Below are 19331 nucleotides of genomic sequence, written 5' to 3'. Positions count from 1 at the left end.
TTCATCTCTAATTTCCCTTTTTAAAAAATAAACCACCACATCTCTTTTTTTAGATATATACCTTGTATTTAGCTCTGGGAAGTCAGGGGGGGGGTAGGGGGGAGGGGGGGAAGTAGGGGGGAAGGAGGGTGGGAGGGGGGGAGTTAGGGGGGGGAGGGAGAGGGGGAGGGGGGAGGTAGGGGGGAGGAGGGCAGGGGAAGGGGGGTTTTTCAAAGGAAAACTGTATTTTAAAACTTTTCAATAGAGTTTATACCCTCTTATGGGACACAGTGGCTCAGTGGGTTAGGATGCTGAGCTTGTTGATCAGAAGGTCGGCAGTTTGGCGGGTCAAATCCCGGTTGCCGTGTAACAGAGTGAGCGCCTGTTACTCATCCCAGCTTCTGCCAACCTAGCAGTTCGAAAGCACGTAAAAATGCAAGTAGAAAAGTAGGGACCACTACGGTGGGAAGGTAACAGCGTTCTGTGCGCCTTTGGTGTCTAGTCATGCCGGCCACATGACCACGGAGACGTCCTCGGACAAGCGCTGGCTCTTCGGCTTTGTAACGGAGATGAGCACCGGCCCCTAGAGTCGGAAACGACTAGCACGCATGTGCGGGGGATCCTTTACCTTTATACCTTCTTAGGCAGAATGGGATGTGTGAAGGCTCGCAACACGTTGACCAACTGCACAACAGAAAAGCTATTGCAGCTGGCTAGGGGCTGGGCGAGTGGACCGCCTCTTGGGAAGACTTTGGTTTGGAGCCTGTGCCTCTTTTTTCCAAGCATTCCAAGTTTGTACTTTACCGTTGTCCTTTGGCTCAATTCATCCATGCTTCCTCTCGGAGGAGGGTGTGGTTTTTCTCAAACTAAAAAGTCCATTTCCCTTTGAATTGGACTCTTGGGAAGTTTCTGGCTGGTTTGTTTCCACAGGGAAGTAGTTCTCCCCTGGTCTTTTTTTTCTTTTTCTGATCCATTTCCCCAACTTCCTGGTCTTTCTCCTAGAGATCTGGCATTTCCTGGTGGTCTCTCGTCCAAAAACCAATCAGGCTGAATAAAGGTTGCACTATGACTTTTGCAAGTCCTCGCGCTTTTGTGTAGTGGAGAGTGTGGAGTTTCCTGGGACAGAAATGCTGCCTAGGAAATCCTCAGAGAAGAGAGGCAGGAGCCCTCCGGTTTGTTTTTTTCCCCAGTCCACTGCATGGTTCTGCTGCAAAGAAAATGCATTTCCTGGGGTTATTTTTAAATCCACATGCTATTATCGCATAACACACTCCCAAAGAATCCTCTGCTTTTGTTTACCTTCCCTGAGAAATGTCTTTGCTGCCCTAGTAAATCTTCTTAATGTAGGCCACCGAGTGGGAAAGGGGAAAAAGAATTCCGATTAAAAGTTGTTTTGCAGAGTCTATTTTGAGTGGCGCGGGAAGGAAACAATCAGAAAAAAAATGGGTTTGAATAGCAGCTGCTGAACTAATTTCAAGACATGTGAAAAGGGGATTGTTACCACTGCTTGGTGGCCTAGATTTCCAGCAGTTTGGTGAATGGTGGCATTGAATCTCTCTACACCCATGTCTTTATTCTCATTCTGCCTCCGCTCTGTCATCACCCCTCCCTCCTCAAATTAAGCAAGACCCTCGGCCATCAAAACAGTTTGCCACTCCCGTTTTATCTGTCTTCAAAACATTTTATCTGTCTTCAAAACATCTGAGGACCCAGATTGTTGGGGGCAATTAAGCTGACTTTGTAATAATGCCGCTTGGGAGGGGGTTGTGAAAGCCCTAACAAGCAGGCATATACATAGAATGAAGGCTACTGCTAAGCTTGTAAGCCGCCCTGAGTCTTCGGAGAAGGGCGGGATATAAATAGAATTAAAATAAAAAAATAAAAATAAATAAAAATTTCACTGTATTATGTCTGTAGAGATTCTCTGTCATCCAGGTCGTGTTGTCCCAAAGGTGCTTTTTTCAGGAGGCACCTGGACTTTCTTGTTTTTCTTTGAAGACGTTTTGCTTCTCATCCAAGAAGCTTCTTCGGCTCTGACTGGATGTTGGTGATAAGAAGCTTCTTGGATGAGAAGTCTTCAAAGAAAAACAAGAAAGTCCAGTTGCCTCCTTGAAAAAGCACCCTTGGGATTTCACTGTATTGAGAAATGGTAGGAATTGAACCCAGAGCTTGCTCTTTACCCCTGAGCACAGAGCTTTGCCGTACCTGGCTGCTGTTCAAAGAAACAAGAAAGTTTCAAAATTAATTTTCTCCCGCATGAAAGCCTTTGTCTGGATTTGCCTGACATAATTGTTGCATCCGCAAGTAATGTGTTCGAGCTGTTTTAGATCTATCCCGTTTAATCAATGTAAATGGTGGAGCCGGGAGGACACCCTGAATGTGGTGTGCCTTTTTTCTCTCTGAGATGCTGACCTGCGATCCGGGTGGAAACATCATGGCACAAGCCTTGGAAATTTGCAGAAAAAGTAGGCTAACAAGGGAAGAAGATGTCAGAATTTGATTGTGACATCATCATCTTTGACAGAGGGGCTTCCCGTTGGAATGCAAGCAAAGGTTTGATGTTGCATTTTAACAGGGGGGAAAAATAATGAACATTAGCCGAGGCAGCAGACTGGATGGTGGAAATTTTCGCTAGGTTGCTGCTGCTTAGACTTAATACAAGAAAACTCCAGCATTTAGCAAGCCAGGAATTCAAGCCAATCCTATCTTCTGAGCTTATTTTCCCAGTTTCATAAACCTTTGTAGCCTCTATCATTTTTTTTGAAGTTCTCTGAATCCATGCCAGCTCTACTTCCAGTAAAGAAAACCCGTATCTTTCTTTGAGATCGCACTCAGAGTCTTTATGGCTAATTTGACAGCAGATTAAACAAAGTAAGGATCAAACTAGATTTATTATCTCCTTAGTGAAACTGGCAGCCAGAGCTGGTTTGCTTTTCCAATGAAATTATTATTTGGCACGCTGAGTCTGCAGATGTGAGGGTACCTTCCGGTGGTCTTATAGCAGCAGGTGTCAGCGCTCTCTGTCCCAAATCAAGGCTTTTCAGAAAAACTCTGGTTTTAGTCACTAGAAAACATACGAGAGAACCATGTCTCCCTTTAATGTTCACCACCTATCTGTCTTCATCAAAAGATTTGGTTGGTGAACAGTTTGGCTGAGGCATTACAAGCATATTATTTCTAACATTACACAGTTTGGTCTCCGATGAAGGTAGGAGTGTGTATGTGTTTGTGTGCATGTGTACTGCATTTCTCTCCTCATTGAATTGTCTGTTCTTGGCAGGGCGATTAAGCCCCCTGTGCACATAAGACATTCAACCAATAGATCAGTTTTATTTTGTTTATTTATTAAACAAATCGCTGTGGCCATTGACTCCGGGTGCCTTGCAGCATTTAAAGTTCCAGGAGCTTCATTTAAAAAATCAATAAATTTGGAGGCCTGAGGGCCACAATCAATGAGTCAAGGGTAGGTGACTCTCCCAGAAATAGGTGGGGCCAGGTTTTCTAGGAACGCTCTTCATTTCTGCAATGAAAAGCTGCAGAACCCCTGTTGTGTATTTTTCAGCCATTGCTGTTGTACTTGGAAAGCCATTTCTGGAGGGGGTGGGTGGGTGGAGAGACCTGCAAGTTGCAAAAAGGGAGGGTTTTGGGGGGGGGCACACCCTGACGGAAGGATTCAATGCTGGGATTCAAATATGTGAACAACCGGTTCTCCGTGTGGATGCCGCTTCCAAAAGTCCATTCCCGGGCCTGGGCAACAAAAAAATTATCTACTGGTTCTGCCAAAGTGGTGCGAACCGGTTGAATCCCACCAACTGGAAGAGTTCTTTCTCTTTTGTCCTTATGGGACAGTGTGTGACGGGCCTGCTGTTTCGTGCGCTAGATGAGGCAGCCCAAGAGCGGGCTCGATCTGGCCGTGCGCGGCTCGTCCAAGAGCGCAGAGATGCCTTGGAAAGAATGTGAAGCCTGTATCATCATCCTCATCCAAGACAGAATGGTAATTGAGGCTTCCCAGCAGCCCCACAAAATCACACTTTTGCAAGCGAGCTGTCTGAATCGCCCTGCGAAATAAAGAATTCTCTTATTTTCGGTTTATATAATGTTACTTGGTTTTTTGTTACTTGGTTTTTTCCCCATTTTATTGTTGCTTTTTTCTGTTGCACACCATCCAGGATCACTATATGAATTGGATGGGTTTATAGTTCGAGCTCACTCACAGAGCGAGCGCCTGTTCCTCGTCCCAGCTTCTGCCAACCTAGCAGTTCGAAAGCACGTAAAAATGCAAGTAGAAAAATAGGGACCACTCCGGTGGGAAGGTAACAGCGTTCCGTGCGCCTTTGGTGTCTAGTCATGCCGGCCACATGACCACGGAGACGTCCTCGGACAAGCGCTGGCTCTTCGGCTTTGAAACGGAGATGAGCACTGGCCCCTAGAGTCGGAAACAACTAGCATGCATGTGTGGGGGAACCTTTACCTTTACCTATAGTTCGAGCAAATAATCAAATCCATTTGGTTTCCAGAACTGAAAATCAGAACAAAGTAATGAACAATAATTGTATGCATGAAAAGAGTTTTGTTTTCCTTTCTAAAAAAACAAAAGAATTGTCCACCTATAGCAGAATCTGGTTTTTTTTCTCCCATTATAAATGCCACTGGATCATTCCTAATTTCCAGTTGCAGTTAAAATCTTGAGTTGGCTTGTGAATAATTTTATTCTGCACCTCCTGACTAATTTATTACCCATCTGATGAGTTAAATTGTGCATTTCTTTGTCCCGTGGGAAATTTAAAAAATTGGAGCAGTAGGTGAAAACATGGTGTTTTATTAAAATTCCCTGCTATAAAACATGGTTGTTCCAAGTTCTCCAAACACATTTTGTCTCAATAGCAAATATATTTAATTAGTGGTGTTGAAGATTGGAAGATGGGCTGCACTCTGTGCTAAAAGGTCTTGCATTTGATATTTTTTTAAGATCTCATTAAGGCATATGGCTGAAGAGCAATAAATTAAGAGTTGAATTCCCCGCTGTAAGATTGTTCATGATTTAATACATCTTATTTCTATGGGTAAGAGATATGTGTTGTAAATCACACTGGGGTTGCGGCTTTGTTTTGGTACTCTAAATTCTCACGTACTTTCTGAAACACAAAATCACCATCTTGTATACTTATAGAATATTGCCTCACACATTCTGTATTTTATTCCTCCATGTAAGAAATGTCTGGGTTTTTTGTTGTTATTCTCAGTGGGCCATCTGAAGATAAAAGTGAATTAGATATCATAAAATGTATATGTTAAGATGAATTAAAATTAAATTACTTAAATGAAGTTAACAGTAAGTACTTTGGATACATTTAATGATTTTTCTTTTTTGCCATATTAAAAAACAAAACCACATCAAGACTTTTAAAGGACCCAAGGTGATGCGAGAGCTACATTTTATAGGCTATTCATAATTTTTCAAGGACAATCGGTGCTAGGATTGTGTCCAGCTTTGCAACTGATGCCTGGGTTTTCCATACATTCATTTTCCGTAAAACAATTACCGGAATAATTTCTATTCTGATTCTCAGCCAGTAATGTGGCCACTGTGGCTTAAGCACCCTCAATTAAAAAAGCAGAATAGGTGGATGGTGGAAATTAACCCCCATTTAACAGGCTAACCATTTATAACTTGGCTGGAGAATTCTGGGAGCTGAGGTCCATACATTTTAAAGTCACCAAAGTTGGGAAATGCTACATTAGATGACACAGGCTTTAAACAGCATCAGTTGCAAGCTGGACATAATTCCAGCAGTGAATGGTCATGAACAAGACCCCCTAATGCAGGCATGTCAAACTCGCAATGTCATGTGAGGTCTCGTGACATCTCGTGACTTTTCCCCCATTGCCAGAAATGGGGTGGGCGCAGTTTCAGCGTGACACATCTGACCCGCAGGCCAGCAGTTTGGCATGCCTGCCCTAATGCAAAAATAATCTCAACTAGCACACAACATGGATTTACATGAAGGCTTCCACCTGTTCCTTAAGCAGGAATCCCAAGTCACAGGCTGGCTTTGGAATACCTACTGTATTTCTAATTCCCAGTGAGCTTTCTGACTACAATTCCGTGTTTATTGGTAAATAGAGATCAGCACCATGGACAGATCTAAAGAAGGACATATTGATAGAGTTGCAATTCAGGGGTAAGCAACCTTGACTCTTTTATGACTATGCTGGCTCAGGAATTCTGGGAGTTGAAGTCCATGAGTCATAAAAGAGTCAAGGTTGCCTACCCCTGCAATAGATCAATCTCAGGAGGGAGCATCCTCTGATTGACCATTCTTTCTATTGCTGTAGAGTTCCACATTTATTAAAATGTAAGTTATGTGTTCCCAACTCTTGGGGACATCATAGTCACAGTTTTAAGTAAAACTGTGACCGGATCCCCATGGGCGTCTGGAAACTGGCAGGTATTTACAATGCAGCCTCCTGGGATCACGTGATCACCATTTGTGACCTTCTGAGTTGGCTCGTTGACAAGCAAAGTCAGTGAGAGAAGCTGGATTCACTTAAGGACAGCATGAGTCATTTAACAATTGCAGTGATTCCCTTAGCTGTGGTAAAAAGGTCCTAAAATTGGGCACGACTCAGCGAAGGAAATTTTGCCAACTTGAATCCTATTTGGGGTGCTTAAAAGGTCATCCCAATTGCACAGCGGAGCCCATCCTAAGAAATGCAGTGCAAGACTTCAGATTCAATTCTGCATTCACCTGTCAGGATGGCAAATTGCCATTTATATGGTACCCCCATGCACCAGTCTCTGGGAATTGGGTGGCATTAGACATTTAGAATAGAATAGAGCTGGAAGGGACCTTGGAGGTCTTCTAGTCCAGCCCCCACCTCAAGCAGGAGAACATATACCATCAGCCACTGTCTAGTCTCTTAAAAATCTCCAGTGATGGGAGTGCCCACCATTTCTGGTTGCAAGCTGTTCCACTGGTTAATTCTTCTCAGTGTCAGGAAGTTTCTCCTTAATTCCAGGTTGATTCTCTCTTTCTTTGTGGCAGCTCCTCAGATACCGGAATACTGCTATCATGTCGCCCGTTTCTACTTTTATTTAGACTTAAATTTATTATAATACTGAAATTATTACAACGTTCCTATTCAGCAAAACAAAAGCTGCTCGCTTCCAATCACACCTTCGGACTCCAACCCCCATCATTCCCAGCCTGGCTGGGAACTCTGGAAGCTGGAATCGCACCCTTTACAAATGGCACGTGGTGGGGAGCGGTGGGGGGGGAGAAGAGAAGAAGCATTGGGGACGCTCTGGCACGCCCTCTCTATGCTGCAGATATTTCCGCCCCCTGGAAGCCTCTCTAGGAATTTCCATGCCAGTGAGACGCTTTCATATATTTTTTTTCCCCGCCCACCATTCGCCACTTTCTGGTCATGTGACGAGCGAGGAGCCGAGAGGCCGGAAAAGGCGCGGTCAGCTGACCGGAAGGGGTCTCCTTCGCGTCCTCCCTTGGCTGTCGAAGAAGGAGGCGGCGGCGGCGGCGGCGGCGTTCGGCCATGGAGCGCTACGAGAAGGCGGCGCTGAACGCGCTTTCGCCCCCCGAGGCCCGGTGAGGACGGGGGAGCCGCGCTTGGGGTGGTGGGAGGCTCTGGCTCAGCCATGCGGGGAAGGAAGGAGGAATTAATTGGAGGACCGGTTTCAAAATGGAGGGACCCCCCTCCCCCCGCATACCTGGGCCTTTTTCTTCATAGGGGAAGGAGGGCTGGGCTGCTTGGAAGGAGGAGTGGGCATTTCGCATTTATCCCGGGCTGCAGGACAGTTCAGGCTATGATATTCTGAATATTGGGAGTGTTTTCTTAAGCCAGGGGTAGGCAGCCTTCTCTTTTATGACTTGTGGACTTCAGAATTCCTAAGAGAAAAAAAGGTGATAATAGGTACAGTAGGCCATGTTAAATGTTAATAGAACACGATATCTTAAAAGTTTGTTTTTAATGACGTGCCTGGCTGAGGAATTCTGGGGAGTTGAAGTCCACAAGTCATAAAAGGGCCACGTTTGAAGACCCCTGCGGTAAAAGGTCTGGGGCTCAGAAATGATAAGCCAAGGTCAGTTGGTGAGGTTTCTGGATGAATCCGAAGTTTCCCAGTCCCAATCTTATAACGGTATATTTTTGAGATCTAATACTGGATCTTTGCAGCTGTACCAAGATAGTTTCATTTCTAAGCAGAAAGAGAGTGTGGGTCAGTTTTTTCTGACATTGGTTGATTCCTGTAGGTTTTAAAATTTAAGATTGGCTATATCAGTTTATTTTTGTATAAATAAAATGTTTGCCTAACTTAGTGAAGAAAGTATCTTCACTGGTACCAATGCAATAAGATGTGTACATCTCAAAACCCAGCAATAATTCAAATTAGTTTGCTCTGTAAAAAACAATTGCCTGAAAACTTTTTAATCTATGGTAGATGATAACCAGGCCACGATTCAACCCAATTTCTTGGCAATACTTTAAAAAATTAAAATATTCTATGCTAAAGCGATTGCTCTGCTCTGTTTGATACAGAATGCTTTTTTGCTTTTTTGTAGAAGTGAAGTTTCATTAGCCTCAACGCTAAGGACGCTGCTGTTCTTCACAGCTTTAATGATTATGTTACCGATTGGATTGTATTTCTCAACAAAGGCGTATGTATTTGAAGGTAATTGTCTTTTGTTTTCTAATACAATTTTTTTCCATTGCATCTCTCTGGGTCACTACATTACAACAGTGCTTGTCTTTCTTGGCAAGCTGAAGATGTGTGGACTTCTTGGAGTTGAATTCCATGCGTCTTTAAAGTTGCCAAGTCTGAGCAACATTGCATTGTGGGCTCTTACTAAAACATAAGGAATGTATATACCTTATTACATGGTGTCAAGCAGCTGTTCTTTTTATTTTTGAATGATACTGGTTTGAAATAATTTCAGGGAGCATTAGACACATTTTACAACTGGTTATGTCACAATCTTCAATTAACAAAAGAATGGAAGAACATTCTGTATTAATCTGTACGCATTATGTTAAGTTTTCAATGTTTTTGTTTTTTTTCAGGTATCTTTGGAATGTCCAACAGAGACAGCTACTTTTATGCTGCAATTGTTGCCGTGGTTGCTGTTCACTTTGTCCTTGCTCTTTTTGTGTATGTGGCATGGAATGAAGGCTCCCGTCAGTGGCGGGAGGGCAAGCAGGACTGACAGGTGTCAATTGCTGCCTGACAGACAATGGAAGATTTATGGGTGTGGTACAGCCTCAAAGACAGAACCTTTCAGAAGTCCCTGTTTGGATAGGATTGGTGGGATGGAAAAATTTCATTTTTGTTTGTATGGATCTGTGATTTCAGGGGTCGCAAAATTTAGCAGAGTTGGGAAAACCAGCAAGATGAGCAATTGAGTACACTGACTCTTTGCGCCATAAATAGAAATGACTTTGGAACCCACCTCTAGATAACGCTTTCAGTAGACTTGGTAACATCCAAGGTAATTTGTGAGCCTCCAGTATCAGTGAACGGATTGGATTCCTGCGTCCTCTGGAAGGAGACCAATTTTTGGATTCGATCCGACATTGGAACGGTTGGTCTTAACGGCTAAGAAGTGCAGGTGATTTTGGAACTGATGTTTATTTTGTTTTATGGCAGAACAATCATGCCAAGTTCAACCATTACTCTCTGTAGTAGCTATTCATGTGAGATTTCCCTTCCCCCCCCCCCTCCTAAAATTAGATACCGGGTTTTATCAAATGCCATGATTTTGAATGCAGTTCCGTTATTCACTATTAAGGAATAATTTCCCTCGAGGATGAGACTTGCTTATTTAATGGATGAAGATGTAATACATTTATGACCAATTTCATTGTCTTGCAATATTATTTGGCCATCCGAAAATGTCTCCCTGTTGAAATTTACAGTTTGTTTTACCACATGTCTTTTGGGTTGATCAGTTGCTATTTTCAGCCTCTTTCTGTTGGCAGCCTGTTAATTTACTGCCTTAATGTCTTGCAAGGGAACATCATTCCTCTTTTATGGCTGCTGTAAACCATGCACATCATGTGTTTGAATGACTTTGAAATTGGAATTCGGCCTGAACTTCCTGTTGCCAGTTTTGGAGTGTGTGTGTGTGTGGGGGGGGGATTCATAATACATTGTACATTATTTGTTGTGAAATAACAAAACATTTTCTTTCCCTCCCCCTTTCATTGGTGAGATGGTTGGATATCCAACTGGTGCTGCTGCAAAGGTGCCTCTGACATGACTGGAATTTTTTTGTGTAGGATTTTCTTCACAAGTAACGTGTGGTTCCCACAAATTGGCGGAATGAACTTTTCACAAATGTTAATCAGGAGCCGTGCTTTCTTTGAAACTGAATTATTTCCCATAAATTTTGATTATATTGGAGTTCTAGATTTCCTCCTGTTGTTCTTACCGATGATTTTGGGGACTCAAGATGCTCAGTGAGAGTTTCCCAGAGAGAGAGACACACCTCTTTTCCCTTTCAGATCAAACATTAAAAATATTTCAGGTCTGAATGCATGCTTTTCAAGTCAAGGATGCTGCAAACAAGATTTGCATTTTGTCAGGGAGCGCTTCCAAGTTATGTAGCTGGTGCTTATGTTGCACTACAATGATCTCATGGCCCTTTTTAAATTCCATATTTTCTACTATGCCACTGATCGTATTTTCTTCTCTCTGATTAAGTTTATGTTGTATTACAGATGTTGCATTTACAGTCAAATGCAGTCATACAGATTCACTGCTGAGCCCAAAGAATTGAATTGGCTGTATAGTAGTTTCTGGATTATCCCTTGATAGCCAGCGAGTTGTAAATATTGTACCATCAGCGTTTCTCCGACGTTGATCGCTTCCTTGTACATTGGCTGGTCTGGATGTATATTATGGGATGTATCTGTGTTATCTGCTTGCACTGAACTCCAACCGAGGATATGATTGGGTTTCCCACGTTGCACTAAGTGTTTGGTTTTTGACACAGCACGTTGTGTGAGACTCAGTCATTGGGGTATGGAAACTGTGATTTCTGATGTCAGGTTTTGTGCAAACCCAGTTATCTGATTTATACAATAAATTGCGTAAATCATGTGTCATGTGATCCCAGTCTGCATTTACTTCAGATGGGAAAAGTAACTCCCACAGTGCCGTGGAATATACAACTGTCTTTAACTGTCTTCAAACTTGGCAACTTTAAGACTTGTGGATTTCAACTTCCAGAGTTCCCCAGCCAGCATAGCTGGCTAGGGAGTTCTGGGAGTTGAAGTCCACAAATCTTGTCACGTTTGGAGACCCCTGCTCTAGATGGTGATAGGAACTACCGGCATGGTAGCTGGGAACTGGAGGGAATTGCAGTCCTAACACAGCAGGAATCAATTCTTGAAAGGTTTGCAGCAGAAACATGCTTTCAATTTTGACTCTTTTTTCCAGTTCCTGTTTCTTGTCCCTGGCACGTGAGTTACTTCCTGCAGAGGAGGGTATGTGATTCATAGAATCATGAGGCTTGAAGTCTTTTGATTCAACTCTGCCCAGGCTATGAATTCTCAAACCACCAGAACGAATTGATTGATGAACCTTCAATTCAAAACTTCCAGTGATGGAGCCCCACGGCTGGTTCTTCAGAAGCAGTTGAGAAGAAATCATATTCCAACCACAGTCTAATGAAGGAGCTCTCTTAAGGGTGCTGGAAGGACAGACTGACGAATAGCAAGCATTTGTAATTGGGTGGATTGGAAGGAAAGCAATTCTGTCAATAAATTGCCACATGCCCAATTATGAAGATGGTTGGGCTTGGGTTGAAATACGATTCTGATAATAAAATGGTTCCGATCAAGGAGAATACTTGTAGCTCTGGGTTGAAAGGAAAGGTCCTTGGTGCTCTCTGAGCTGGGTTGTTTCCTTCAGATATATCATGACCCAACAAGGCAACATCATCAGTGCAAGAAGGAGGAGGAGGAGGATTGTGGAGTCCTTGGTGCTTTCTGAGCTTGGTTGTTTTCTCGCAGATGCTTCATGACCCAAACTAGGTAACTGATGATATTATCACTGTTAATGTTACCTAGTTTGAGTCATGGAACGAAAGAAAACCAAACCAAGCTCTAGAGAGCGACAAGGACCTCTCAATAAAATGCTTCTTCTGCCCATTAGGGGTCACTGTTGAGTTTCAGCAGAGTGGGATATATAATAATATAATAATATAATAATAATAATAATAATAATAATAATAATAATAATAATAATAATAATAATAATAATAATAATAATAATAATAATAATTTAATTTTTATACCGCCCTTCTCCCGAAGGACTCAGGGCGGTGTACAGGGCAATACAATAAAATACAATATACAAAAATTAAAAAATATTAAATACAATAGCCCAATTCAATAGATTAATACAAAACGTTAAAATACGGACTTCAGCTCCCAGAATTCCTCAGCCAGCTATGCAGACCCCTGGCCTATGGAGATTTTCATTCCTCTAGGTCAGGGGTAGGCAACCTTGGCTCTTTTATGACTCATGGACTTCAACTCCCAGAATTCCTGAGCCAGCATAGCTGGGAGTTGAAGTCCATGAGTCATAAAAGAGCCAAGGTTGCCTACCACTGCTCTAGGTCATGGTTGTCCCAAAGGTGTTTTTTTTTCCCCAGGAGAAAACTGGACTTTCTTCAAACGTCTTCAAAGAAAAACAAGAAAGTCCAGTTGCCTCCTGAAAAATCACCTTTGGGAGAGTTAAGGTGAGTAGGTGTGCTGTTTTGATCAACTTTTCTTTTAAGAACAAATCCTTGCAATTTAAAAACAAGTCGACACTTTACTGAACTGCCCGGTTGCTGCAATGGGCCTATGTAGCTTAATTCCCCCCCACCCCCCACCCCCAGTGATTCATTCTCATTCTTGCCCCTGTCTGAGTTTCAAAGCCAAACGGTGTCTTAACTAGTTAATTTGTGTAAGGGAAAATTAGAGGGGATTCTGGTTGACCAGAAATGGAAAAATGCAAACAAATCGGTGCCAAAGTGGTCCTCGGCTTACAAAAATTCCAAGTTATGGCAGACCTCCCCACAGCTAGTTATGACCTGATTTGGAAATTCCGACAGGTGCCCCTCCCGGCCTCAAACTCACTTGATCGCACATTGGGTCTTTGACAACCAGCCTGTATTTACAGCTATTTGCAGTGTCTTACGGTCGCAGTTAAAGCAGTGTTCCGTGCCGGCCACATGACCACGGAGACGTCCTCGGACAAGCATTGGCTCTTCGGCTTTGAAACAGAGATGAGCACCGGCCCCTAGAGTCGGAAACGACTAGCACGCATGTGCAGGAGAACCTTTACCTTTATGGTCACTTGACTGTGATTTATGACATGTTTTGCCATAAATTGGGAAATATTTGTAGTTTCTAGCAACCCCACCACCACCAATTGGATACAGTGAATTTGCTTAGTGACCGCAGCATTCATTTAACATCCCTAGCCTTCGCTGAACGCTGCCAAAGCCAGCAACGCCCAGCTTTACATGGATATGTTTTGGTGAAGCTTTTAGGAGTTGAGTTTAACTCCAAGAAGACTTCTTAAAATTTCATCTCAGCATTATAGTCCAATCCTGCCCCTTCCTCCTCCTTATCGCCTCCCTCCCTCATCTTAAAATGCTATTTACTTTTCCTTTAAAAAGAAAACAGAATCTAACATTACTAGTAGCAGTCAGCGGAGCCAGACTGGAAACGGTTGGGATTTCATGTTTTCAGCAGAAGGAACTTTTCTGCCTGGTGATGCCACATCGATCGTTTCTCGACAAGTGCTTGGAGGGACCCAGTAATTGTGTGCTTGGTCAGTCAAAAGATGTTAAAGTGGGGGGGGGGGAGGAAGAGAAGCGGCAGAAAAAGAGCAGTCGTTTCCCAGCACAATATCGTATAAGACAATAATTTTTGTAAACACGTTGGGAGGCTGCTGGGAACGGAGTCGCTGCAATATAATTACCGCCTTATGCCATCTCCTGGTTTGTGCCTGTTTGCTTGTAAATGAAAAGACTAAATGGTCAAGGGATGGTGCTTTTGTTTTCTTAAAGAGGTAGTGAGAGGATAAATGATTGAAAGCTGCGCAATTTTGATCACATGGGCCATTAAAAAAAAGACAACCCACCACCTTTGGAAGAACTTGCCATGACTCAACTTTTTTTTTTTAAGGGAGCGCAGCCTTGATCAAAGATTAGAAAAGCTTCGTGGCCTTAACAGGCCTTCATCTTGTCTGCCAGCATTTATTTTCCGTTTTAGGCCATTTGGGGAAAAAGAAGAGCTGGATTCTTCTTAGCTGCTGGCTGCAACTTGGCAAAGCCATTCTAATCTCCCACAGATAAATATACTGCCTAAGCCTGCTTTCTCATTCAAGCCACAAATTCAAGTGGCTCTAGTTGTAAAACGAAGGAAGAAGGAGGGTGCAAAGATGCTACAAATAAAATAACCAAAACTCAGGTTGGATTGTAAAAGCTGGGTTAAAACCAGGCCTTTAAAGAAAACCATCAAGGCCTTTTCAAACTATGAACAGGTCCTAGCAGGTGATCTGCTTGCTTAGTTAAGCATGTGTCCTTGGACAGGGCTAACCAAGTTCTCGTTAAGTGAGCCATATCCTATTTTTACAACCTTTTCGGCCATCGCTGTTAAGCAAATCACTGCAGTTGTTAAATGAATCACGGTAGCTGAACAAACCCTGCTTCCCCGTTGACTTTTGCTTGTGGGAAGCCAGTTAGGAAGCTTGCAAACGGTAATCACACGATTCCACCCCCACTCCGGACCTGCAACCATCCCATTTTATTTATTTCTACACCAAACATCTCACCGATGGCCATGCTGCTAACATCGAAAGTTTTTGCTTTGACAACAGATGGAGATGCATCCGTTTTCTTCTTATGTTTTGCTCTTAGAGTTAAGAGTTAAATGATGCTGGGGGGAGGAATGTGCGTGAGAGTTTAGCTAGACATAACAATACTGAACCTAGTGTGAGAACCAAGGTTATGGAAATAAGAGATGATAAGAATTGGCGGGCTGGAGAACTGGAGGGGAAGCCTGCATTTCAGACTAATTGGAGAATGTGATTTATGACTGAATTGGAGGAGGGAATTGTGCTGTGATACTATGTGTTCAGGGGAGGGGAACTCAGATTTTGGCTTCAACTATGTACAGGCCGATGCTATGCTACTCAAATAAAGATTCTTTAAGGTAAACAATGCCTCAAAGTTCTTTGAAGAGTTTCATCTGTCGGAACCATGACAACCAAAGCAATAAATATGTGCCGGTTGCCAGGCTCCCGAATTTTGATCACGAAGCCATGGGAATGCTGCATCGGTTGTAAGTGTGAGGACCAGTCATAAGTCACTTTTGTGAGTGCCATTGTGACTTCAAATGGTTGCTAAGCGGATGGCTGTAAGTCAAGGACTCTTATGCAGGGTGCTTGATTAGGCAAAGTGGTACCTAATTAAAACTGACCGTCTATTTTTTCCCCTCTATTCGTCCATCTCATTTTATTTATGACCCTGCTTAATTTAGGGGATAAACAAAAGCAAAGGGAAGCCGTGGCTAGAGCTTGGGAGAGTGGCGGGTTCAAAATCTACCCTCACACAAAAGACCTTGATGAGTTGTTGAATTGTTCAGTTTTTCCTCCTCATTTCCAAGCAGGTTGAGGCTCTTTTTACATCGATACAGAATAAATAGGATGAGAAATCGAGGTTCTTTGTCAGCTTCGGCTTCTTCTGCCGTTTCGAGAATCGCAGGGCCATTTTGAAGAAGGCAAGGTCACCCTACCCCATAGAAAAAATAACTACCCAACCACCCCCCAATTTTCTTATTATTGTCAAGGACAGTATGCTCCAAGGATGTTTGCTGGCGATTCACCATCTTGGTGATCAGAAAAGGGAACTTGTCCTGTTTTTCTAGTGTGCTTAAAAGGTCTACATTGATCGTTTTTTTTCTCTGTAAATGCAGCACAGACAGTTTGTTTGAATCAAAAGCAATTCAGGTTCTGAATGGCAACACAGGATAAAAGCAAAAAGACAATCTCAAGCAAGGTTTATAGTTTCTTAAATGAGGAGGAGGAGGAGGAGGAGGAGAACCAACAGCAGAAATCTCAAAAGTAGAGAAAAAGAAAGAAAAGCTCCATTGAGATTAGCTGAGTTTTATTTGGAAAGGAAATAGTTTGAGAGGAACCCAGATCAACTTTTTTTCTGCATCTCTATCTCAATAAAAAAATTGCAATACTGTAGGGTTTTATATTACTGATCTATAAAAGATAATATATTTCGAAAGCCTATTTTGCAAACCCTATATATACCGTAGCAAAGCTTTTAAAGTTACGTAACTTCCTTCAGTTTCAACATTTGGATTCCGTTTTTACATTATACAGAATCACATTGTTGAATCTCCTGTCCTATCACACTTTTGCACACAAAACACAGATTTCTCTCTGGCCAGAAAATAACTTGCAGCATGTCTGTAACCTTGAGCAGGAAAAATAAAAGCATCTCGTTTTTACAGTAATTTCCTTTCCTGATCACCTGGAACCAATTTTGATTCTTCCTAGGAACATTTTGGGTCTTAAAAGCACCTGAGGCCCATCTGGGTCGTCACCCAAATCTGGATACGGTCATTTGCAGGACCCTCGTGCCCCCCCCCCCCCCACAGAGGAGCCCAGGCATTTGTTAAAGGATGGGAGTGGATAAGCAGCAGCTTTGCACTTTGCTAGACTGACCAGGAGAGGGTAGCAAAGAGCTACAGAAAAATCAAACGCTTTGGTGCCGTCTGTTGGTCCTCTGCATTTCTGCAGCTCAGAACTTGTAGCTTTGCAACCACTGCATCCTGCTGACACTTGTGTGTCTTTTATGTGTGAAAGTAGGCATGCTCACTGGGTTTTGAGTGGGATTGGGCCCCACTCCTTATTCTCTGGAAGATACCAATTTCCTGGTTTCTTCCATCTCAGTCAGATTTGGGCTCAACCGTAGCAGCTCATGGTTACCGTCACAGGCTTTGCTAACCAGGAAATGCTTGTTAAAAGCGTTGTGGTTTCTGATTCGTAGTTATCTGCTTGTTGACCTGTTTGTTTCCTCTGCTTTTGTTGACCTGTCACGAGGGAGCTGGCTAGCAGTAACATCTCAGAATATGTTAATTGTATTAACTGTTTTACAATGGTGGTCCCTTTGGGGTGCTCGGCAAAAATTACTTTCTTTTATAAATCGACAGAGGAAATAAAGTCACCCTTTGCTTCCTAAAGCCATGGCTGCGATTCTTAATGTGAGCCGAGTTGCGGTGCCTGATTCCACTGCGGCCCCGCGCTGTAAATTTATAATAAGATTTCTTCAGCTGTGCAAGGAGTGGAAGCCCAGTAGGTGAAAACCCCAAAGTGAATCCAAGACTAGCTTTGTTGGTGTGTGTGTGTGTGTGTGTGTGTGTGCATTTTAAAGATGCAAGACAAGCGGATGGTTAACCCAGGGTGGAGTTTGCCCAAACTCGTGTGTGGGCCTTAAAAACCTCCGTATGGTAGCGCTGATGAGACCGATTTGATTTACGGTTTATTGCTGTGCCAGACCTTTGGGAACTCTACGTCTGCCTTTGAAGCATGTCTTGGTAAAGAGACATCTGACTCTGACCCCATTGACTGCAGTGACTTTGGTTTTCCACCAGCCCCCCCCCCCATACACACATCCCTATGTCAACGGGGGAAGCGCTGCCTTGCCTCCCACTGAAGTCGACAAGGGTTTTGCCGTTCATTTTCTGAAAGAGCTGAGATCATGGAAGGCAAAAGGAAAGCCTGCCGTGCACATAAGCAGGAACCAGCACGGCTCAAATGCAATTCTTCCTCCACCTGTTGTTTTCCTCTTTGGAGTTTGCAAAGTGTCGCAACACATCTCACACACATCCCTCTGTGTGTGCGATCCTCCTCCTCCTCCTTCCTCCTCCCCCCTTCCTCCTCCTGACTGAAAGAGGGGGGATAATAAAGGTCAAACATAAAGAGGCAATTTCAGTAATTAAAAGCAAACCCACTTTCTTCCTCTCCTTTGCCCGACTGCCCGCTTCCTGAGCAGCGCCAAGCGAAAATCTAGGCCAAGTTGCTTTTTTGCAGAAGGAAAGAATATAAAGCATCGCTGGAGACGGGCAATGAAAGCGGGCGGCGGGTGCGGGCATCTCCTCGGATGGCGCAGCACACTTTTTCTGAAAAGAATTGCTATTGTGCCAGCCTTGCAGCTTCCGTCCCATTTTGTCCTGTTGTGTTCAGGCAGACTGCCTTCCCCCCTGGCCTTACAGCCTCTGCAGCCAAGCTCGGCTGATGCCTGGCGGTCCAGGACGGGCTGGATAGGGCCCGGGGCGGGGTGGGCACAAGTGATTGGGGTTTGCTGGCCGGAGATATTGGGGCGGTTGCATAACTCCAGGAGGAATCGCAAAGCCAGAGAAGGGAAGGCTTGTTAACTCTGTTGAATAGAATAGAGCTGGAAGGGACCTTGGGGGGTCTTCTAGTCCAGCCCCCTTCTCAAGCAGGAGGACCTATACCAACTCAGACAGGTGACTGTCTAGTTTTTTCACCTTTCGCCAAGCCAAATGTCAGCAGGGAAGCCAGATTTCATATAACCGGGTTACTGACTTAACAAGCGCAGCGATTCCCTTAACAACTCTGTGGCAAGAAAGGCTGTAGAACCGGGGCGCAACTCACCTTAACAAATGTCTCGCTTAGCAACGGAAACTTCAGGCTCAATTGTGGTTGCAAGTTGAGGGCTACCTGTATTTAATAATCCCTTAATTCCAGCAAGGTGAGCTTCAAAAAAACACACACACACACCACGGAAATTTGCTAGATTTCATTGTGTCTTGCAAATAAAATAGGCTGCATGAGGACCGAAAACCAAGACGAGAGGAATCCTCTGTGGGGCCAGCAAATCTTGCACCCATATTATTTCATGGTGACTCAGAGACGGGCGGGGAGCCCGTCACTCAACCCTACATCTGGGTGAAGGCCCAACGTTTTGGGAAGAGCAATCCTGTTTTGGCCTCTGGCTGCAAGCTGTCGACCTGCCTTCTGTTGGCTTCTAAATTTGGGCTGGTGAGACTTTTGCCTTTGGGAAATGCTCAAGACCCAGAACGCTTTTTGAGGGATCCGCCTCTTTTCTATCCATGGATGCCGACGCTTCGATGTTAAGCGAGGAGGAAGAGGAGGAGGAGGAAAACCAGAGTCGCTGGGAGTTGGGCAGCATAAATTTAAATTATTCATAGTATTAGTAGCAGAACCACAGACTTTCCACGTCTTCCTGCAAGTCGGAGGTTGAAAATCGAAAGAAAGAAAGAAATTGCTTGTTCTGATCTAC

At 43.7% G+C, this 19331-nt stretch overlaps 1 protein-coding gene across 2 annotated transcripts; it reads left to right on the top strand.

Moving 5' to 3' along the window:
• Positions 1–7414: 7414 nt before the first annotated feature.
• On the top strand, positions 7415–9436 carry VMA21 (vacuolar ATPase assembly factor VMA21). 2 transcript variants are annotated; one of them, XM_083372020.1, is made up of 4 exons: positions 7415–7583; positions 8556–8665; positions 9055–9200; positions 9344–9436. In XM_083372020.1, exons 1-3 carry the CDS (start codon positions 7531–7533, stop codon positions 9195–9197), a joined length of 306 nt encoding a protein of 101 aa, XP_083228146.1. In that variant the 5' UTR covers positions 7415–7530; the 3' UTR covers positions 9198–9200; positions 9344–9436. The 2 variants fall into 2 exon arrangements, with proteins under 2 accessions (XP_083228146.1, XP_083228145.1); XM_083372019.1 differs by lacking the exon at positions 9344–9436 and having other exon boundaries at positions 7443–7583; positions 9055–9257.
• Positions 9437–19331: the final 9895 nt, after the last annotated feature.

The sequence above is a fragment of the Vipera ursinii genome, assembly GCF_947247035.1.
Source record: "Vipera ursinii genome assembly, chromosome: 12".
NCBI classification, from domain to species: domain Eukaryota; kingdom Metazoa; phylum Chordata; class Lepidosauria; order Squamata; family Viperidae; genus Vipera; species Vipera ursinii.
The sequence above is the reverse complement of the archived record's forward strand: the minus strand, read 5'-3'. Positions and strand labels throughout refer to the sequence as shown.